Source organism: Anser cygnoides, chromosome 6 (assembly GCF_040182565.1).
Source record: "Anser cygnoides isolate HZ-2024a breed goose chromosome 6, Taihu_goose_T2T_genome, whole genome shotgun sequence".
Lineage (NCBI taxonomy): Eukaryota > Metazoa > Chordata > Aves > Anseriformes > Anatidae > Anser > Anser cygnoides.
In genome coordinates this window covers 27572175-27591671 of record NC_089878.1, presented here as the reverse complement: position 1 = coordinate 27591671, position 19497 = coordinate 27572175, and the positions used below count along the sequence as shown (strand labels likewise).

The 19497-nt window shown below is 43.6% G+C and overlaps 1 protein-coding gene across 9 annotated transcripts in view; it reads left to right on the top strand.

Annotated features, from left to right (window-relative positions):
• Window positions 1–19497, top strand: part of SLC15A2 (solute carrier family 15 member 2) — a 78459-nt gene that overhangs the window by 38678 nt on the left and 20284 nt on the right. For 8 of the 9 annotated variants that reach the window (XM_066999199.1, XM_066999198.1, XM_048072225.2 and 5 more), the window contains 10 exons: window positions 561–660; window positions 5771–5861; window positions 7998–8075; window positions 10712–10794; window positions 12080–12166; window positions 12481–12570; window positions 12847–12891; window positions 15113–15145; window positions 16214–16302; window positions 17989–18070. In XM_066999199.1, coding sequence (XP_066855300.1) covers window positions 561–660; window positions 5771–5861; window positions 7998–8075; window positions 10712–10794; window positions 12080–12166; window positions 12481–12570; window positions 12847–12891; window positions 15113–15145; window positions 16214–16302; window positions 17989–18070 — 778 coding nt within the window. The remainder of the gene's footprint in view (window positions 1–560; window positions 661–5770; window positions 5862–7997; window positions 8076–10711; window positions 10795–12079; window positions 12167–12480; window positions 12571–12846; window positions 12892–15112; window positions 15146–16213; window positions 16303–17988; window positions 18071–19497) is intronic. The other variant, XM_066999200.1, reaches the window with a different exon arrangement.

Genomic DNA, 19497 nt, shown 5'->3' with positions numbered 1-19497 from the left:
GGCTCTAAAAATACGTGCATGCAAGCAGGAGTTTCTGGTTTACAGAGCAGCTTTTCTTTTTTCTTTTGTCCCAGACCTGACACTTGGTTCCATACAGACATTGCTGTCAGGACAACAATGGGATTTTGAGGAGCACTGGGAGGTGGAAAGCACCCAACAGTCTAATTCAAACAATTTTGCTTCAGTTATTCAAACTGGAAGTCCTATATGCAAAGGCTTTGTTTTTCCTTTTTTTTTTTTTTTCTTTTCCTCAATTTATCTCTGTAATCTTTTGTTCTCAGATGAATGAAAAATAATCCCTTGATTCTTCAATGTCTGGTATGTCCACTGGGCCTTTGAACAGCAAGAAACTGACATAAACTTTTTGGTTAATTGACTGATACTGAATACAGAAATGAGGATAACTGTTTTTTTTTTTTTTTGGTACTTAACTTGCTTATCATCACTGCCCATGTGCAAAAGACAGTGATATCAGAGGAATTGTGGTTGGGTGACACTAACATGCTCTCCTAAGCGCTGGAAAGGTTCTGCAATGGTGTTGTTTTTGTTCTTGCATGAAGGGTCCTGTCTATGGTTGGTCTGTTTTTGATCGCCCTTGGAACGGGAGGTATCAAGCCCTGTGTCTCTGCATTTGGTGGGGACCAGTTTGAAGAGGAACATGTAAGATTTCATTTATTTCCTAAACTCCGCAGTGTCTGGTTACTTTATGAGGATGTTTGTGTGATCAGATTCTTTTGTACTAGAATAAGGTCCCATTTGCTAGGAAAAGATGTAGTAGGATGGTTTGCATGAGACTTGAAAGAATCGGGATGCTTCAGGAAAGGAAAACACTAATGGAACGGGATTGATATCAGGAAGGATAGGTCATAACTGCATCAAATAATCCAAATGTTAATGGGATGTCAAAGTATTTGGAAGGTCCTGTATGGCACAGTATGGAAAGGTAGCTATTTCAGAACCAGTTTAACAGGTGTGATTATAACACACTGCAGTGCAACACATCAGATGAAAGAGAAAGTTGTATCACCAGGCTCTGTGCTTTCCTGGGAACTTTCCCTCAAAACAGGCACCAGTCATAGTCTGTCTTAGATGTTTTTCAGAAAGAACTGTAGAAAATTCTAGCCTTTCAAAGACAGTTCTAGTACCAAGTGTATCCAGAACGTTTTCTAGTTATTCCAGAATGGAAAGTTCTGAAGAGCTGGGAAGCTCTGCTTGTATTGGATCCTGTGAATCACAATCCAGTAGCTTCACATCCTCATTGTCCACCACAAGTGTTTAGCCCTGGTCCCCATGTCCTGTAATGCACCAATCTTAAACTCCTGTTATGCAACACAGTAGCTCAACCAGGGATAAGGTTGAGCTTGAAGTGAAGCAGGTCAGAAAGCACTACTTCAAGGTGAAAAGCATTATTTTCAGATTGACCTGAAATTAAACACTTAGATTTATGTTGATCTAACATAAAATTTCATTTTTCTCAAAGACAGTATTCAAATCAGCAACTTCTCTGAATGACATGAGTCACAGAAGGTCTCTACTACAAGGAAGAAAATAAGTGTTTGAGTCTGTGATGAGAAGGCTTTTAAAATCAATAAGGATTATTTAGGATTGACAGCAGGAAAAGAATTCCAGAAATAGGTCAAGAAAAGTACTGAGAAAGACTGGGACTTTTGGAAGATGGAAATCTCTGTCAGCAGAGGTATTGAATAAGGACACTAGAATAATGGTCTGTCAGGAAAGGCACTAGTGGAGTTGGATAAGCGATGGCCCCTTGGCCTTGGACAAGGGATGGGAGCCCTGTAGGGCAGTTTGTTGTTTGTCTATTGCAATGTCCCAGCATGTAGTCAGCATTTAACGAATAAATAAAACAGACTAGAATGACAGTTTCAAAATGTGGAGAAGCCTTGTTCTTTCTACACATGAACTCTGTCATACTAAAGTGATGAAGCTTACGGTTGAATAATAAGGGGTAACAAAACCCAACATGTTTCATGGTCACTTTTTCAAAGCAGATCCTTCTGCAGGAGGGCCCATCCTGTGCTGTCCGTCAGCCCTGGTGCTTTAGAGGATGCTTTGGAAGAGGGAGCAGCAATCAGCTGGTGGTCACCAGCCTCCTCAGTCTCCAGAAGCAGGCTGGCAGTACAGCACATGTGCTCTGGGAATATGCTGCGCGCATACCAGCATGTGGGCATCCCAGCTCGCAGCGCTAATAGCTGTCCCAAAAGGATTGTAACAGGTGTTACAGCAGCATCTTCAGAAGTGCTACTTCTATGAATATTAATGATTAATAATGTTTATCCAGCATCTTTCAATTACCACCTAATTACAGTATGATAATATGTACCACTTATCTTCAGAGTGTTTTATAGACTTCAGCTAATGAATCTCTGCACCCCAGTCAGGCACATAATATTATTATCCCGAACTTACAGTCACAACTGAGTTACAGAGAAAAACCTGAATTGCCTGTGGTTGTGTGGGACTGTGCCCATTCTCCAGCAGTCAGACTACACCTCTCCAACAAATTTATCAAACGCTAAGGCTCAGACATTCCTCTGTGTGTTGCCTTCAAGGGAAACTAATTTAGAAAAAGAAAACTGTAAAAAGCCCTCTGATAAGGACAGTATGTTCTGCTCTATTCATTCTTTTCAGAATAGAAAGTTTGTATTTTACCATTTTGAAATTACTTTGTCTTTCAGAAGAAAAAAAGGTTTTATGCTGTGCAGTAGGAAATTTAAGTCTTTAAAATAGGAATGAGAAGTTTTGATTTTGTAAGGGATGGAAGGTTTGGGGCCAACCAGAATACTTTTCTCCCCTCCAGAGTGTTGTTTGGGAACACTTCCTATGTCTTTCATCTTCTGCCCAAGGTAGGGTGAAATAAGTTTTGAAAATTCCCAACAAAATGAAGAGTTTGATTCCCCCTCAATTTTCAGGACATCAGTTTTCAGGACACCAATAAACTTCGGCTGAACCCTTAAGTGCACAGGCTTAGTTGCTCAATCTGGAAACTAGGGATGTGGTAGTTCTGCGTGTAAAATTAATAAATAAATTGCCCCTGCGGTTCCCACATAAAGACAAATTTAGGTTTTGAGGCAAATGCACACCGTTAGTCTGGTTTTCTTTAGAGTGCTTTGTAAATTCTTGGATCTGCCAGTTTGAGAACTGTACTACTACAAGCAGCGATGGAGACCGATACAGCAGGAGATCAGATAGGGAAAGCAGATTTATCTGCAGATTTCCAAGCATCCTCGTCTATAGGATTAGCAGTCCAGGCTAAGAATGCTTGAACAAAATTGTATTTATGATATGATATATAAATGCACAGGCTGCTGTGTTTATTAATTAAAGACCAAAGCTGCTTTCAAACAGTGTGGTATGGTTTTTAAGGTACTAAATAGCTTTCTCTTTGTTTCTGTTTTTTTTTTTTCCCCTGTTGCCAAGGAGATCAGGATTATAACGTACAGTACCTTTTCCTCAAATTAGCTAATCCAAGTCATGTTACTAATGTATGTCTGCTCCAAAGATTAAGAAAGTAAAGAAGGAATTTGGGTGTAATTTACAAGCTGCTAGGTCATTAGTTTTGTACTCGCTTCTGCTTCTCTGACCATTTTTTCCATCTCTGAAATTTGTAAATGTGTGAAATGAGACGCCCCAAATCACTGGCCTCTTATCAGCACACTGGTTTTGGTAATTGTTGCTCTAGACTTTATCACGTCGAGAGCTTTGTGCTTGAGTCTTGCTCAACTCTCAGAAATTCTGAGTTGTTCAGATATGAGAGGTTATAGATATATCATAAGAATTTGAATAGAAGAGGTCAGGAGTGAGGACTCTTCTGCAGTACCATATCAAGCCATGGCAGGGCTATTCTGTGATCAGGAGAGTTTGCTGAGGCTACTGATTTTTCTGGATTTCTTTATGGTGACAAATAACTAGTCACAGAGGTAGAATGAAGAAGAAAATTTACTTTTATTAGCTTAGCACTAGAAAATAGCAGGTATCCAAAAATTTTGGTGAGGACAGAAATGGAATTTAGGAGGCAGTAAGATTCATTGCTGTTTGCTGTTCACCATAGGAACAAGAGATAATGATTGTAAGGCCTACCAGTTCTTTAATCCAGGGTAAATCACTTATGAGTGACGTATGGATTAGATTCTGAGATGTGCTAGGAAATAAAATCCTGCAAGAGCCAAAAACTCAAGCTGATGGGATACCTTCATAACTGTGCTGGGGCAAGCCAAAAAGCCCTTCACCCAAGCCAGGGGACACCCAGCACCCCTGATGGGTGCTGGTGGGAGGTGATGGGACTCAGCCTCACCTTCCCAGTACCTACTTCACAAGGTGACATAAAGAAAGTCCTCCTGTGCTCTCCTGCCTGCCCATCCTCCCCTCAATGAGCTGCTGCGGTAAGAAGCTTCTTGCCATACAAAGTACCTGTTGGCTGCACCATGGTCATTTTGGGATCCCAGGCTTCATTCCTTATGAGATGTCCTCTTTACACGTCTGCAATTCTTCACATTTTCTTCTGTTTTCCAGCCTTGTGACTATTGTTGTCTAAGGGAGCAAGATGTGTTTGAAGGAGAGGAGGCAAAACCAGACCTCTGGGGATCTTCCTCACATTGAGATGAATTAAAGTTTCCCGGTCAAAAACGTGCTCAGGTCAGAGAGATGAGGCTCCAGGTGCCCTAAGGAGCTCTACCAAAGCTCCAGGTGCCCTAAGGTGCTCTACCCAAGCCATGTCCCAGGCAATTTGCCCACTACCATTGCAGGACCTGGTGACAGCTTGGAGTGAAGCCTAAATACATATAAAACATATCATCTGCCCGGGCTTGGGCTGTCCTTAGATGCTGGTTTCCCCAGCTCAGATGTCCAGTAGCTGGTGATACAGACGAGTGTGGTGTAGGCCAGGTTGCCTTCTCTTCTTTCTCCACTCTACTGGCCCACCCAGGCACGGGGAGGAGGTTTAGCACTGTGTGTGCATGTATCTGTGCAGGTGTGTCTCCCCTGCAAACAAGGAAAGACTGCTTTGGAGTGAATCCCTTCATACATTACTTCTGTGGGAAGCACCAAATCAAGTTCTTGATTGCCTCCAAATTGGGAATTATGTGGGAGGCAAGAAGATCAACAGGAGTCCTTTGGCTGTATGGACTGTAGCATGTTACAACATCAGTTGAATTTTGAACTCTTCTCTTGGAGTTCAACCCTCAGTCAGGCTCTTGAATTTGCTCCTGTAGATTTAATTTACCCTATTAGTTTGAGGTTGACTGGCCTCAGCTTGGTAATCTCCTGCCTGTTGGATCCCTCTCATTTGCTGCCACTCTCATCTATGCTGTCTTTAACAACCCCTCAATCTATGCAGGTTTCTTTTTCTGTTTTTACATAGTAAGAGAGGAGGGGAAAAAAAGAGCTCAGACATGGGAACAAATGATGAGCTTGCCAAGCCACGCCAAATTGGATTGAATTAGGTGCCAGAGGATCTGAATCATGCTACTTGTTCTGAATAAGTAAATGCTCTCCCCTTCCAATCCCACAGCACTCTCCAAGCAGTGGCTTTTCTTCCGAAATGCCAAAAAGCCCCAAAGCGCTTCTTAAGTAACGTGAGCTGATTTGTGTGAGCTTTTACCATCACCTGAAGGCAAGCTTGTTTGCTTAACATTTTATGCACTGCGTGTCAATATTTACCCAGCCTTCCTAACAAGAGAATTGATAGCGTTCAATTTGCAACCCCGATGCTGTGCATTAGCCGTGACATTGATATTGTCTTCTCTTGTTTTAGACCTCGGAGAGAAGCAAGTTTTTTTCCGTCTTCTATTTATCCATTAATGCTGGAAGTTTGATCTCCACGTTTGTAACTCCTGTATTAAGAGGTCAGTGTTGATTTAGAATAAGACAATAAATTAGCTGCCCTCTGACTACTCTGCTGTGCATTGTTGGGCTCTTATGACAACTGAATGGCAGAAATTACATTATCTCCGGATTGGCCACTGTATTGCATTTACGCCTTGTTAATCCTGCCGTAGCAGCGTAACAGATTTATGGTACTAGCAGCAGACAAGTCGCAAAAAACACATTCCCAGCTGTATTTCAAAGCCAGCCTGAACTGTCGAATTAAAATATGGGAGGTGGAAAGAACTAAATGGTCAGCTAAACTTCCTTCTGGCCAGTGAGGGATTGTTCCCTGTCTTGCCCGTAGGTAACCTGTGGGTGGGAATTGATCTTTGGCATCGTGGGCAGGCATCAGGACCGAACGAATTATCAGGGCTGGTTGTGGAGCCCCACCTTCACCGTCCCACAGGGCACTGCTGACTGCTGGAGGACTCTGTCCTGGCACCCAGGCATGTCTGCTGGGGTCTGCTTGCAAGATTGCAGCCCTGAGCAATTAGCCTTGAGGACAAAGCACAGGCCTCTGCCCCACTTAAGACCTACTTTACATTCTAGCCTTGCTGCTGTTTCCTTCATTGTATTGTAGTGCCCAGAAACCAAGGGATTGGCGTGCTGTAAATACAGACACAGAGGCAGAGGGAGGGCAGGAGGGTAGCAGGCCATAGGTGAAGGGGATGGGGACAGGGACAAAGTAGCCTTCACACTCACTAGCAATTTTTTCCCTTCCACCCTGTAGCCTCCAGGAAGCTTTCTTTGTTTGGAGCGGCTATTTCAACAGGCCGTTCGTTTCACAAGGCTGTGGGCAGTTGTGCTTTGTCTCACATTTACAGCCCCATGTTCAGGCCAAGGCAAATGTTCCCTCTCCACAGCCAGCGTTACCCTGGGGAGGGACTCTCGCTTGGTGTAGTCAGGGGGCTGATGAAAATCTGGTCCCTTTGGAACATCCAAACTCGTGCCAACGCAGAGTACCAATAAACTAGTTGCAATGTGGAAATAAGGTGGAGAGGATGGGGAAAGAGTACAATTTCTGCTAAGTGTGAAAGCTTTTCCTGGAAAAGCAAGAAATGTTGCTCTTAGACATTTGGCAGAAGTGCAGGATATTTTTAGGTGGAGAAGTCCAACTCATTTTGCATGTCAAAAGTTCAGTGTGTCCATAAGGTCTTGCTGCCAGTTGGAACTCAGCTAATTTACTGAAAATAAGCAAATAAGTGTTAGGCACTGCACACAGCTATGCAGCTGACCATGACTGCCCAGGGACAGCAAACAGGAACAACTGAAAGCTTCATGGGTTGTTTTCCTGTTAACTGTGTTGGTTTATTTTAGTCATATTTATTTGGTTTTGCTCCACGTAAGATTGCAGTGATTTGTAGCCACTGGCACACAGACCTAGACCACACTGCTGGTCTGCTGTTTGCAGCCGGCCTGCTGAACTCATGCGGGGTGAGAACTGAGCTAGGCCAAGAGGCCCAGGGTTTCAGTGAACCATACCTCAGATCAGTCGAAGCCGTGCTCTGACAAACCTGGCTTCCTGGTGGGCAGGACCTGACACCTGGAGCAGGCAGCCTCTCGTGAGTTTGGGAAGGAGGAGAGCAAGGGAACTGGAGATGCAACCAGAGCATTAGGTCTAATGGCTCCCACTTGTTTAGGAGTAGGGGATTTTCCTTCTGCCTTGTCCACTGTAGGTTACTAGGAAGTCAGATTTGGGTTTCTAGCTCAAAAATTCATGAAGCTGGCACAAATAATGTGGAAACATGGTACTGATTGCTTAGATCTATGCAAATACATAACGATTTGAGGTTATTTTGTTTTGTTTTGTTTTGTTTTTTCCAAATTACGGTTCCTACCACTTCTTTCTACCTATTTGTCTGCCCTTTCCCTTCTGCTCTTCTGATCAATATCCCATTATCAGCTGCTGCTGCTGGCAGACACTAACCCTGCTTCCAAATTGTCCTCGTCAGGGGAGGACAACTGTTTCAAGGAGATTCAATTCACAGTGTCAAGCACCAGCAAAGAAGATTTAAAGCTAAGAGAAGTGACTGATTTAAGGGAAGCAAATCAAAGACCCAGGTAACATAAGTCTGACTGTAATGAGATGCTTTTATTTCTGACTTCCTTTTTAGGGGATGTGAAATGTTTTGGAGAGGATTGTTATGCACTGGCTTTTGGTGTCCCAGCAGCACTGATGGTGTTGGCACTTGGTGAGTGAAAACTATAATGCTTCTAGTAGTAGTTACCATTTGTGAGTCCACTTATAGATGAGAAAATGCACAAGTTTACCAGCTCTGGATGGATACTGTGATGGGAAGCTCAAGGGTACAAGGTCATCCAACAATTTCACAGTTCAGAACAGCAACAAAAAACACATGGTTCACTCAGTGGTGGGCAGACAGTGGTCATCCTGCGATCCTATAGCATGACGCTGGTGAGCGAGTGGTCTAGTGGGTGTATCACAGTACAGTTACCTTGTTCAATATAACAAAGGGAGGCACCAAAATCATTCTCCTGACGGACTATAGCTTTGCTTGTCAGTAAGTTAGGTCTTTGAGCTGCCATCTGAGCAGCCCTCAAAGTTCCCCAACTCACAGAAGAGAAGCTTAGTATGACATTTCTAACCTTTGCACAGGCTTTTTGTAGCTCGGGGACATCTTTAATGGATCAGACTTTTGCCTCAGAATCTGTTTGCCACCCAGAAATCCCAGAAGAAGCTGAATGAGATGCTACTTTATTCCGAGCTGTCTCAGTTTGCTTGGCTGAAGTAATTCCCACAATTATAGTGACAGCCTATTATTATGTTGCAATAATAAGCCCTCATTGCCCAAGAGTCCGGAGGCAGCCGCAATCATCCTACTCCCTAAAGCTTGCATCTTAGCCCCCATTAATGTACTGTCAAGACTTCTTCTTCAACCCCTGTCAAATACCTAGCAATTTCTACATTTCTACAGTTACTCCTCAGTAACCAATATAGAGGACACCCCATTAGCTTTAGTTTCACAGTTGCAAGCGACTGAGGGGAGCAGTCCCCTTATTATGCTCCATTTGAGAGGTTTAGACACAGCATGGGGTGACTTCTCATTCAGCTTGTTAGCTTAATTGAGAGACCAAGCAATTGTTTGATTTCACCATAGCATCTGTGATTTGAAAAGTTCATCCCCCAGAGAATGTGAGTGCTGCTTTTCCCCCTCGAACTTCCATCCGGCAGAAGGATCAGCACACTGAAGAAATGTCATCAGGCCACAGCCAGTGTTACAGCAATTATTTTCTAAAAGTGCGTGGTCATGGGCCTGAGCAGCTTCTCTTTTCCCACATGGCCTACTCCTATCAGTTTAAGGCAGCACAGGCTTCTCTGTGCTGAAAGTTTCCAGCAGGATAGTAGTAGTTGCCCAGGGGAAAATGGACATGTAAATACTGCAGTTTCAGTGAGGCCATCGGTCGAAATGTGTTTTTAGCTAGTGTCCTGCTGCCAGATTCCACAGCCCGCCCTGGAAAAGCAGCTCTGTTCTTTTGTAACATGCTAAAATGCTCTTGGATGTGATATATTTGACTATGTGAGCAGTGTGCAGGACTGGAGAAAATACCCTTCCAGTCCAGACTGGCCCCCTCCCTGTGATGCTGGAAAACGAGGACGGGTTTAGAGGCAGAATGGAAATCTTATGCAGCGAGATTGTCTGAGCTGCTTCAGTTTCTGAAAGATAAGAGAGGACTGGTATTATTTAATTTCAAATGCTAAACTTAATGCAGGAACCTCAGTTCCCAATGGAGTCAGTGGCATCCCCAGGAGGTATTTCAGCAAACCTAATCAATCTCTCTTAGGAGGTACCAATGACTCCACGGAGAGATGTTAGAAATGAGGTAGTGCAGTTGCCCACTCTGTGACTTTGGACAAGTGACTGATTGAGATTCACCTAAACTGACTTCAGATGCCTCTCTGACAGTTCTGCAAGTCAAAACAGGACATAAAGGGTCTTCATAGTGAGAAAAGAGAAATGGTGAATCTCCTGCAGCGTTCCTATGTTAGGATAAAAATGCCTACTTTTCTCCACTGGCTGTGGACCAACCTCGGTGACTGGGTTAGCTTAAAATGCTTTGTTATATGGATTTCGTGCTCAGCTTTTATTGTGCTTCTCCCTGCTAACATCTTTGGAATTGCAGTGCAGTCAAAGGCTCTCAAAGAGCAGGACAAATGATCTGTAATTGGATAGCTCCATCTCTGACAACATTTTGAAGCCTTGCTTCATATGTTTTTGTGCTTCGAGGGAGAAAAACAAGGCAAAACAATATCTTAAATTGCACATCCTTCCATGGAAACCATGAGTGGAGGTAATTTCCCTTAGCACCAGTGTGTGAGGCAGTGGCCTTAGCGAGTTGGGCTGGCAGTTGCCATTGAAATGTGTGTGAGATGCAATACACAGAGCCCGTGTTGGATCTGCACTCATCCTCACATGGTTGCAATGACTCGGGGATGGTTTCCAGCACAGGTATCATCAACATCAGATGCAGGAATTAAATATGGATTGTATTTTAAGTTTAGCCCACAAAAAGCATAGATGGGGGAATTTTCAAAGCACTGGTTTCCTGCATGAATCGGATGTGGAGGTGCATGTTGTACCACAGCAGATTATGAGAAGATGGCAGTCACTTTGTAGGACTCACACTGCCTCTTGTAGGAACTTGCATTTTCTTCCATCTGAAGGCATGAATAGTGTCCTGTATGTTTGTTTTGTTTGATAAAATTGCAATCCTGTAAGCCCTAAAGGGAGAGGATTTCTGTTGAATATGGGGTTTGGGGCTGAGCTTTAGCCATGTGAATTCCCCTCTGGATTATAATATTTTTCAGTTGTGTTCATTGCTGGAAGTGGGCTGTACAGAAAAATGCCCCCACAAGGGAATGTCTTACTTGAAGTGTGCAAATGCATTGGAGTAAGTATGTGCCATTCCTTCTCTTTCATGCACGACTCTGGGGCTGCAGATCAGAAAAGTACAAAGGGAATGGGGAGGGGGCATTTGGAGTTCTGTATGCTGCTCCTGGATATATTGCTGATGAGCTAGAAGGAATAAGGAACACATTTAGGTCCCAGTTCATTCTTTCAGCATTTCAATTGTTTTTCCATAGTTCTATGAACTGTTTAACTGATGCCAAGTAGAACCACTGGGGGGGATGCTGAAAGACAGGCAGGAAACCAGAAGGAAAATTCAGAAACTCACTAAGTATCAGAAATGTGACTTTTTTTTTCAGCTGAACAATTTTACCGAAGTTTTTCAGTTCAGCAGGCAGTAAGAGTACGTGTTCATATTATGCACGTTGAGCATGCTCTTGTAAATGCAAGAGATGCTTGCTGAAGTTGCAGCATAGCCTTATCAATTATTTTTCATAGTGTGTAAGCTGAATATAGTATGTGCAAAAATACTTTCTTGGTTTTGGGTGGAGATTGATGTTTCTTTTTCAGGAAGCTGAAAACATTCAGCAAATGTTTTCTTTTTGCCTAGGTTAATGCTAGTGACAGATTTACCTCGAGGAAGCAGCCAGATCTTAAGGATAGGGTGTCTAAGTGAGGCTGCCACTCTTCTTGCCAGAGTCTGTTCAGCGGCTGGAGCATGCATTATAAACAAACAAGTTAAAAATTTGGTGTCACTGATTTCTCCTTCAGTGAGAAATGAACTTGAAAGCTTCTCTAGGACTGAATGAGACATGGGCTGCACCAGGAATATGCAAAGACAGGCCTACAGAGCAAGAAAGGAGGGAGAGTTCTGGTTTTGACATTGCTGTGGATAATGAGGTGCTCCCTTCCCAGCACAGTGGTCAAACCAACAGGTGCCTTTCAGAAAAGAAGGAAGAAGAAATTATGTTCAAAGCTTTGTAACCTATCAGGTTTTAAATGAAGCAAGAAAGTCTATGGGGGGCTAATGCCAGATTTGTCTCTGAAAGGCTGAGGAAGTTGTTCATTCCCACATCATGCCTTTAATTAACCAATGCCACAGAACCTTTCCTGCAGAGAATTGGTCATAAAGTGTCCAGTCCTGCACATGCAGATTTTGGATGTGTCCAGCAGAATTATCTGGTACCATGTACCTTTGGGGATGGGGAGGGCAGCCCTGAGCTGGGAATGTGGCAAGGGCTGATATGTAAAGCTTCTGAAAGGGAAAGGAAATAGTTTAAACAAGGTGGCAGGCACACGGGAGCTATTCATCTATTTTTTTCCCCTAGTTTGCTATTAAAAACAGGCTGAAAAACCGCTCCCATCATATTCCAAAGAGAGATCACTGGCTCGACTGGGCATCAGAAAAGTACTCGGTAAGTGATGCTTCACCTCGCAGGTTTGGAGGTGGAAAGGGGAAGGCAGGGAGGCAGACAGACTTAAGACTGGCCTGGCCACACCACTCCTCATGTATGCCAGTCTTTCACTCGTCCTGTCCCTTCCCATATCTGTACTCTCCTGACCCTTAATGGACAGTTTAGGTGCTGCACTGAAATGCAGAAGTGCAGAAATGCCCATGAGTAAATGTGATGAATAACTGCCGTGTAGAGAGGCGTTGGAGCTCTCTTGCTTTGTGGCTGGAAGCTCGTGTTGTCCTGTCATCTTATCTTTCTGCCTCTTCCCTTTATAGAAACAGCTGATTGGGGAGGTTAAAATGGTGACACGCGTTCTCTTCCTCTTCATACCACTGCCGATGTTCTGGGCCCTGTTTGATCAGCAGGTACGGTACCAAAGCACCCTGAGGACACGGAGCACTACACCCCTCCTAGGTGTCTAGGGGCTTGACCCATTGTCAGTGCTGGTTCTGCCTTTGCAGTCTGCACAGAATGGTGAGAAGGAAGTGTGCCATGCCTACTGACAGGCAATATAGGGAAGGGAAGGAATAGACAGGGGAAATAAGACCTCCAGCCCTATTGTCTTCTCTATCTCCATGTTTTCTCTTCTGTAGGATGTCTTAAAGTCTTAAAGGCTTCACAGCTGTCTGTTTTCTTCTTAGGGATCCAGGTGGACCTTGCAAGCCACAAAGATGAATGCTGATTTTGTAAGTACTTACTGTCACCAGGGACAAGACTAGTAGTAATATCACTGCTCTTGCTTTTTAATTGGAGTCTTACAGTACTAAGAGCTTCTGCTTAACGAGTCTGGATGAGTTGCACTTCCAATGATCAGAAGTAAGGGGCTCTGTGTGGCCATGTGCAATTCATCACAGCACATCTTGGCACGGCAAGGAGCAAGGGCTGGGAAGCCACCGGCAGCTTGCGAAGTCAGGAGTGCTGACGTGCTGGCAACTGGCTGCTCCGTGACCTTGAGCAGGTAGGGTTTCCATACTGCTCCCCCCAAGCAAGGGGGAAGTCAGGGAAAGTTCACACAGCCCTTGCAAGGTATAACGAGAGCTGTTATAGTTGTGTGCCTCTGCTCTGGCTGACTTGGTGATACATTAATGAAGCCTCTAAGGATCAGCAGGAATCCTGTGCATAGGGTAGAGATGTGGTGAGGATTAATTAGTAGCCATAAAGCACTTCAAAGATGTCAGTGGCAGGGTGTAGTGGCAGATAAATGTGGATCAGCTGTATGGCTCAAGATGTCACCACCCAGGGCCAGTTTCCAGACATGTATATTTTAATAAGTCATCTAGATCTTACCTGTGGATGTTCACATCGGAATTTAAGATCATAAATACCCATTTTACAGTTCAGTATTGACATAAGGTCCCAAATTTGAGCCCTTCTATGTCTCTCCCATTAAAAATTTGGCTCTCAGCATGTGATACTCATTAGGCTTAATTAATTCAAATGAGGCATGAAAAAGACTACACAGTGGGTAATATTTTACCTACTCAAGAAAGGCAGAATAATGCAAGTTCCTGAAGTCTTTGTGATGTGTATCTGGAAACTTTCTTTTCTGCTGTTGTGCTTGCGTGCACTTAGTGATCTGTAGCAGAACATCTAAAAATCGCCAGGAGTCACTTATTAAACTCTCCCTGGTGGAGAAGAAAACTGTTTGGGTTGTTTTTGTTGCACCAGCTTGGATGGATTTTTGGCTTATTTCAGTCTCATTCCCTCTCAGCATCCATGGTGAGCTGCCCCAACCCATGAAGGTGAAAATTAACTGCAACATTTGGGCAATTTCATTGTTAGGCTTGTTGGAGTTTGTGTTTGCAAAATTCCATGTTTTTGCCCTCTCCAGCCAAAGCGCTCAGCTAGGAAGACTGGAGTTAACAGGGAGTGATTTAGTGTGAGATGAAATGTTTTAGGCTTGTTTCCTAATGGCACATTTGTATAGTGTACACAAAGTAGCAGGGGGAGAAGGTATTTGCCTGATACTTTTAATTGCAAGGCTTCTTTGCTGTGCCCAGTGCTTTTTACTCTCCCAGGAGGCAGCTGCCAGCAGAGACAGGTAGTCATTCCACATTCAGCTCAGGGCAAGCCTGGCAGACAGGAGACAAATCCCCACAGTGCTTTCTCAGAAAGGTACCATTTCCTACCTAATGTTTTTCTCTTTTCTTTTCATCTTAATTTCAAATGAAAAGCATAGTGTGGAGTTCGGACAAATGCCAGCCCCTGCCTGGAGACAGCTCATCTGCCTATTTTGGGGACTGGGGTCCCCCCATCCATCCCTGCTGGCCTCACCCAATTGCAGGGGCTAAGCACGGTGGTGCAAGGGTGAAGCAGCTCGTAAAACCTGAAGTACTCTTTCCTCAAACTAAGAAGTTACAGCTGAACAGCTGACCAAAGCCCATTTGGTGCCTTTGGCAAATGGAGGGAAGAAATGTGTGTTTGTACAGCCTACTGGCTCAGGGGTGCTCTTCTGTTGTCCTTTTGGGGTGCTGGGGACAAATGCCAACAAAGCTCAGAGGTCTTGAAACTTGAGGGCATTCACTTGCAGGATTTGGGCGTTTCCATTAGAGAAGCAGGGGGAGGAAGCTCTGGATTCAGGTCCCAGCTTGGACACTAACGTGCCTGTCCCTCACCACTCACCCAGGTCAGGGCTGAGCCAGTCTGAAAGATGGGTTTCAGTACCTGTGACAGGCGGTGTCCCAGCTGCCATATATCAAGGGCTGAGCGCAGCTTGCTTCTGCAAAATGATTCTTATCACGCTATTTGTCTTTAGATGACAAGTGTCAAGTGTCAACGAAAAACATTTGAGGAAACCACCTTTGCTGCTAAAGCCTATCCTGTGGGCTGGTTGCTTATTTGCCATCAACCACATACACTGTCATATCATGGTGTTTGTGAATCACTTGGAATGTCTTTTCGTTTCAGGGAATATATGTCCTTCAGCCTGACCAAATGCAGGTAAAAATACTTTAGGGTAGGAAATTCTTTTAGAAATTCTTTTTCTCTCTCATTCTTATTTTTCTGCTGGGACCAGTGGCCCATTTCTGGTCCTTCTGAAGATAAGTGCTCCTGATAACTAGTGCGCTGTGGACTCTTGCTTACTGCTCACTAGCTCTTAAGCAAGCTTATTGCCTTGATGTTCGGAAGACCCCAAGGCTGTTCTAACACAGAGGTTGAATCCTGCAGAATAATGCAGAGATGTGGGAGGATATGCCACTATAATAGGTCTTGAACTAGTTCAGGCATGTGGAGGATACAAACTGTGTATCCTTTTAACATGGCTCTGCACTGGGATCAGCGTTACACCTGAAATATGTTTCCTTCCTCCCTTCCTGCAGGGCAAAGGAAAATGTGAAGGCTCTAACATGGTGCCATATTGTCACAGTTGATTACAGTTCCTACACTGAACAGCTCTGAAGAAATACAAGGCTGTTCTGTTCCCCTAAAATCTTCCTTCAAAGCTGAGACTGAGCATCTCTCTCTGCTTGTTCTCCCATCGCTCTCTGTTTTCTTGCTCTGCCACTGCAGGCTGGCAGACAAGCTCTGCCCTCCCAGGAGAGATGCAGTTCCTGGGGGGCTCCCGTGCTGTGTGCAAGTATGAGAAATTGGCAATCTCACAAAATAGTGCCTGTTCCTCTGGGATTTTGCTCAGGTCCCAGGATGTTTCCATTATTGCTGATCTGTTGTAAGGTCCCACCACAGCCCCTAAGGTTGCCTGCCTCCATTTCAGCGGGTTTTGTACTCTCTAAAAACATAATGCTTCAGTTCTCTCTTCAGGGAAATGGGGCTGGTGATGCTTGCTTACCTCTTGGAGAGGAGGATATGAACAAAATGCATTCGTGCCTGTGAAACCTAAATTGCAGAAGCCGTCAAACTGCAAACTATGATTATATTTTTAAAGGAGGTTTGAAAGTGTTTGTTCATGTCCTTTATTTAATGGAATTATTTCTGGAGGACAGTGCTTTATGAGTTTAATTACTGAAAGTTGCTTTCTAGTCACTAAACTCCCATTCTTTTGTATTGCAGTTCTTAAATCCACTTCTTATTCTTGTCTTCATCCCAATTTTTGACCTTGGGCTCTACCCTCTGATAAGCATGTGCAAATTTAATTTCACGTAAGTACTTGGGGACAATGCGGATACCTCAGTTCTTCTTCTTTTGCAGCAAGTGTGCAGAAGAACAGCTTTTAAGAAGAAACACAAATTTTTATCCACCCTTCCCACTACTTGCTTCTGCCTCTCTGGCAGCGTCACCATCTTCTGTAGGCCCTGGCAATTCCAGAGGGGAAAATTCAGTGGTGTTAGATTCTGCTCTATCAACAGCTTTTCCCTGAAGCTGATATGAACAGTCCCTTTTAAATTTGATCAACATGTTCTTCACCTTATCTCCTGTATCATTGTTAAATAATTCCCTTCCTGAAGCTCCCAGGGGGCCAAACTCACTGTCCCACGTGGGCTGTGTGTGGTCTTGTGAAGGCAGGTTCCACACTAGGACAGGAACCGGTGAGAAACTCTAGAGCAAAATGGTTGTTTCTGAGACCCAATTTATGCATTTGGGGTGTGTGTTACTTCTGAGTATCTCTAGTCTGCCTCTGTGGATTGATGCCCTTTAGCAGTGGAAGTAAGTTATGTGCACCTGCCAGTGCAGATCTAGCTGAAACAAACCAAGTTTGTGTGCTCCAACACCACTCCTCAATGTGAAATAAAGTGTCAAAAGAGGGAACAAGTGGGAGATTGGCTTCAAAAGCCCCAGCTTGGCAAAAAAACATCCTGTCTGATGACCAGTTCACAGAGTAGCTCACCCAGCAGCACAAACCCATGCACTGACCAGGACTGAATGTCACACTCTTTCTGTCCCCTGGATGCTGGATGCTAACAGGCTCCTATCCAGTTTAGCCATAGATGTGGCTGTGGAAATACTGTAGTCTTCAGGGTTTTCATCTATGTGGCTGCAAAAGTTTGTGCTCACAATCTCAATGCACAATTTGAGGTCAAAACCAGTTTGTTTGTTACAAGACAGAAACAGTAAATATGTTCTTATCCCAGGGCATGTAACTGAGAGACAGAATTTGGGTTCATAATCTGGGGTTCATAATCCCACATCAGTGTCAATCTAGAATATGAGTCCAGACCACTATAAGGAGCAGAAACCACAGAATCGAGATCCACGTTTTTTTCAAATCTCAACAACTTGGTGGACCTGCCATTCTGGACCTATTTTACACCCTTTTATATCAGATTGTCTCACATAACTCTGGCAGAGTTGTACTAGTTCTGCACCAGTTTCAGAAGCAAGCTCCTTATTCTCCAGAAATGTGAATCTATTGGCAGGAGAAATAACCCAGAATGATGACACAGATGGTCAGAAATGCTGATGACAAAAACTATACATTTTTTCTGCTCTTCATTCCTGCTGCTAAATAGCATGCTACTTATCTTTTGCCTTTCCCAAAAGAGACTTGAAGATGTGTCATTTCTAGTGCTCCTTCCAACATCACAGGTTAACATAATGCCATGAGCTACTCCCACTAGAAGAGCTAAGAACAAGATTATATGCAACTTGCAGGCACAGAGCTTTTTTCATGGCATATCTGTTTTAATTGGCCTCAGTGCTGGCCTCATACAGAAAAATAGAATAGTTTTAAGTTAAATGATTGGCAATTTAAACAGCACGTCATCCCCAGTGCCACCTGTTGGACAGTTTATAATGTGGTTTTGGCACATCTTAGGCTCTGAGGAATTATATTTTATGTTTTAAATTACTTTCTTTTCTTAATGGCACCTCTTTCATTTGCTCCATAGGCCTATTAAGAAAATGGCAACAGGTATGATCCTTGCAGGGATGGCGTTTGGACTTGCAGCTATTGTAGAAGTCAAAATAAATGTATGTATAGCGCAAGAGATTCCTCAAAAATACTTGGCTTTCCCTAGGGTGTTTTATTGATGCCTGTTGGATAATCCTTTTACCCGTTGTGATCCTGGATTGTCACCTTCAATTTGTTCTTTACAACTAAACATACTAATCCAATTGCTAATTTAAATTCTTACTTTCTGTGTCTGTCTGTCTGTCTGTCTTTCTGTGTCTTTGTCTCTCTCTTTTTCTGATCTTTGCAGTTTTGCTGTGCCAGTCACCTGTATTGGTCTATATTCTATAATTCCATCACCAGTGCTTGACAGACACCTAGTTAATGCTAGAGATTAATTCTCAAAAGGTAGTCTGTTCTCTCTTCTATTTCTTGCTGTAGATTGCCTATATTTTACTGTTTCAGTTTATTTTATTCCTTTTCTACTTTGGGTGGGGATGTGTTTTTTACACAACCAATTCATTCTCCAGTGATGCAGGTGAATGCAGTTCTGGACACCAGGGGCTGCTGGCCATCCCCAGACAGAAAGCCAGCAAATCTCTTGTAAATTTGATGTTAGCCCCTGCAGATTTGTGCCATTTGTTTCTGGCCCGCGACCAGCTTTGTGCAAACTTTGGCTGACCTTTGGCTTAAGAAAGATACTGTAGGATTAATTTTTAAAGCTTTCCATGTATACTTAAAGTGTTCTGTTACAGAGTGGCTGGCACACAGCCCTGGATTAATATTTGCTGGCTCCTCAGATGAGATGAATCCATGGACAAGTCTCCCATTGCAATGAGACTGTGGGCTGAGGTCCTTTCTGATCTCTTCTTGAGCAATGAAACGCTCTCATTGCCAGCCACAACAGCTCCCTCTGAGCACTGAAAGTCTGCTCTGGCTGTGGGCAACTCATCCAGGCAGAGGCACGATGAGTTAGATGTTGCCCCCTGCCTATCCATGGAAATTTTACCCTGAAGGCCACTAAAATCTCCAGCAAAGAGGGACATATGATGGCCCGCCTTGGCTTGCTGTGGGTAGTGCAAGTGAAAAGCCATGGTAGTGGGATTTGCTGAATATTAATATTGGGAAATACATGGAAAACAGTCACCCTATCTTTTCTGACAGTGTCTCCCCTCCAAGCTAGGTTCAAATTACCCTGCCTGCCATACCTGAATTACAGGGTGAGACAGAAAAAAATTGATAGCTCTGATTTATTCCTTGCAGCTACCTGAAAATAAAGTGAGGGAAAAAAAAAAGTAAAGAAAATATACAAACAAACAGCAACAAAACATAAAACCTCAACAAAATTAAAAAAAAATAGTTTTAGATCTGCAGTACAAGGCTGACATTGACTGAAGTACTCTTTCTAGGAAAAATGACTCCTGGCAGAAAGAGATACCTGCGTACTGCAGGCGTTATCTTCCCTTTCCTAGAACACAGCGAGCAAGGTCTGTGCTGAGGTAACATG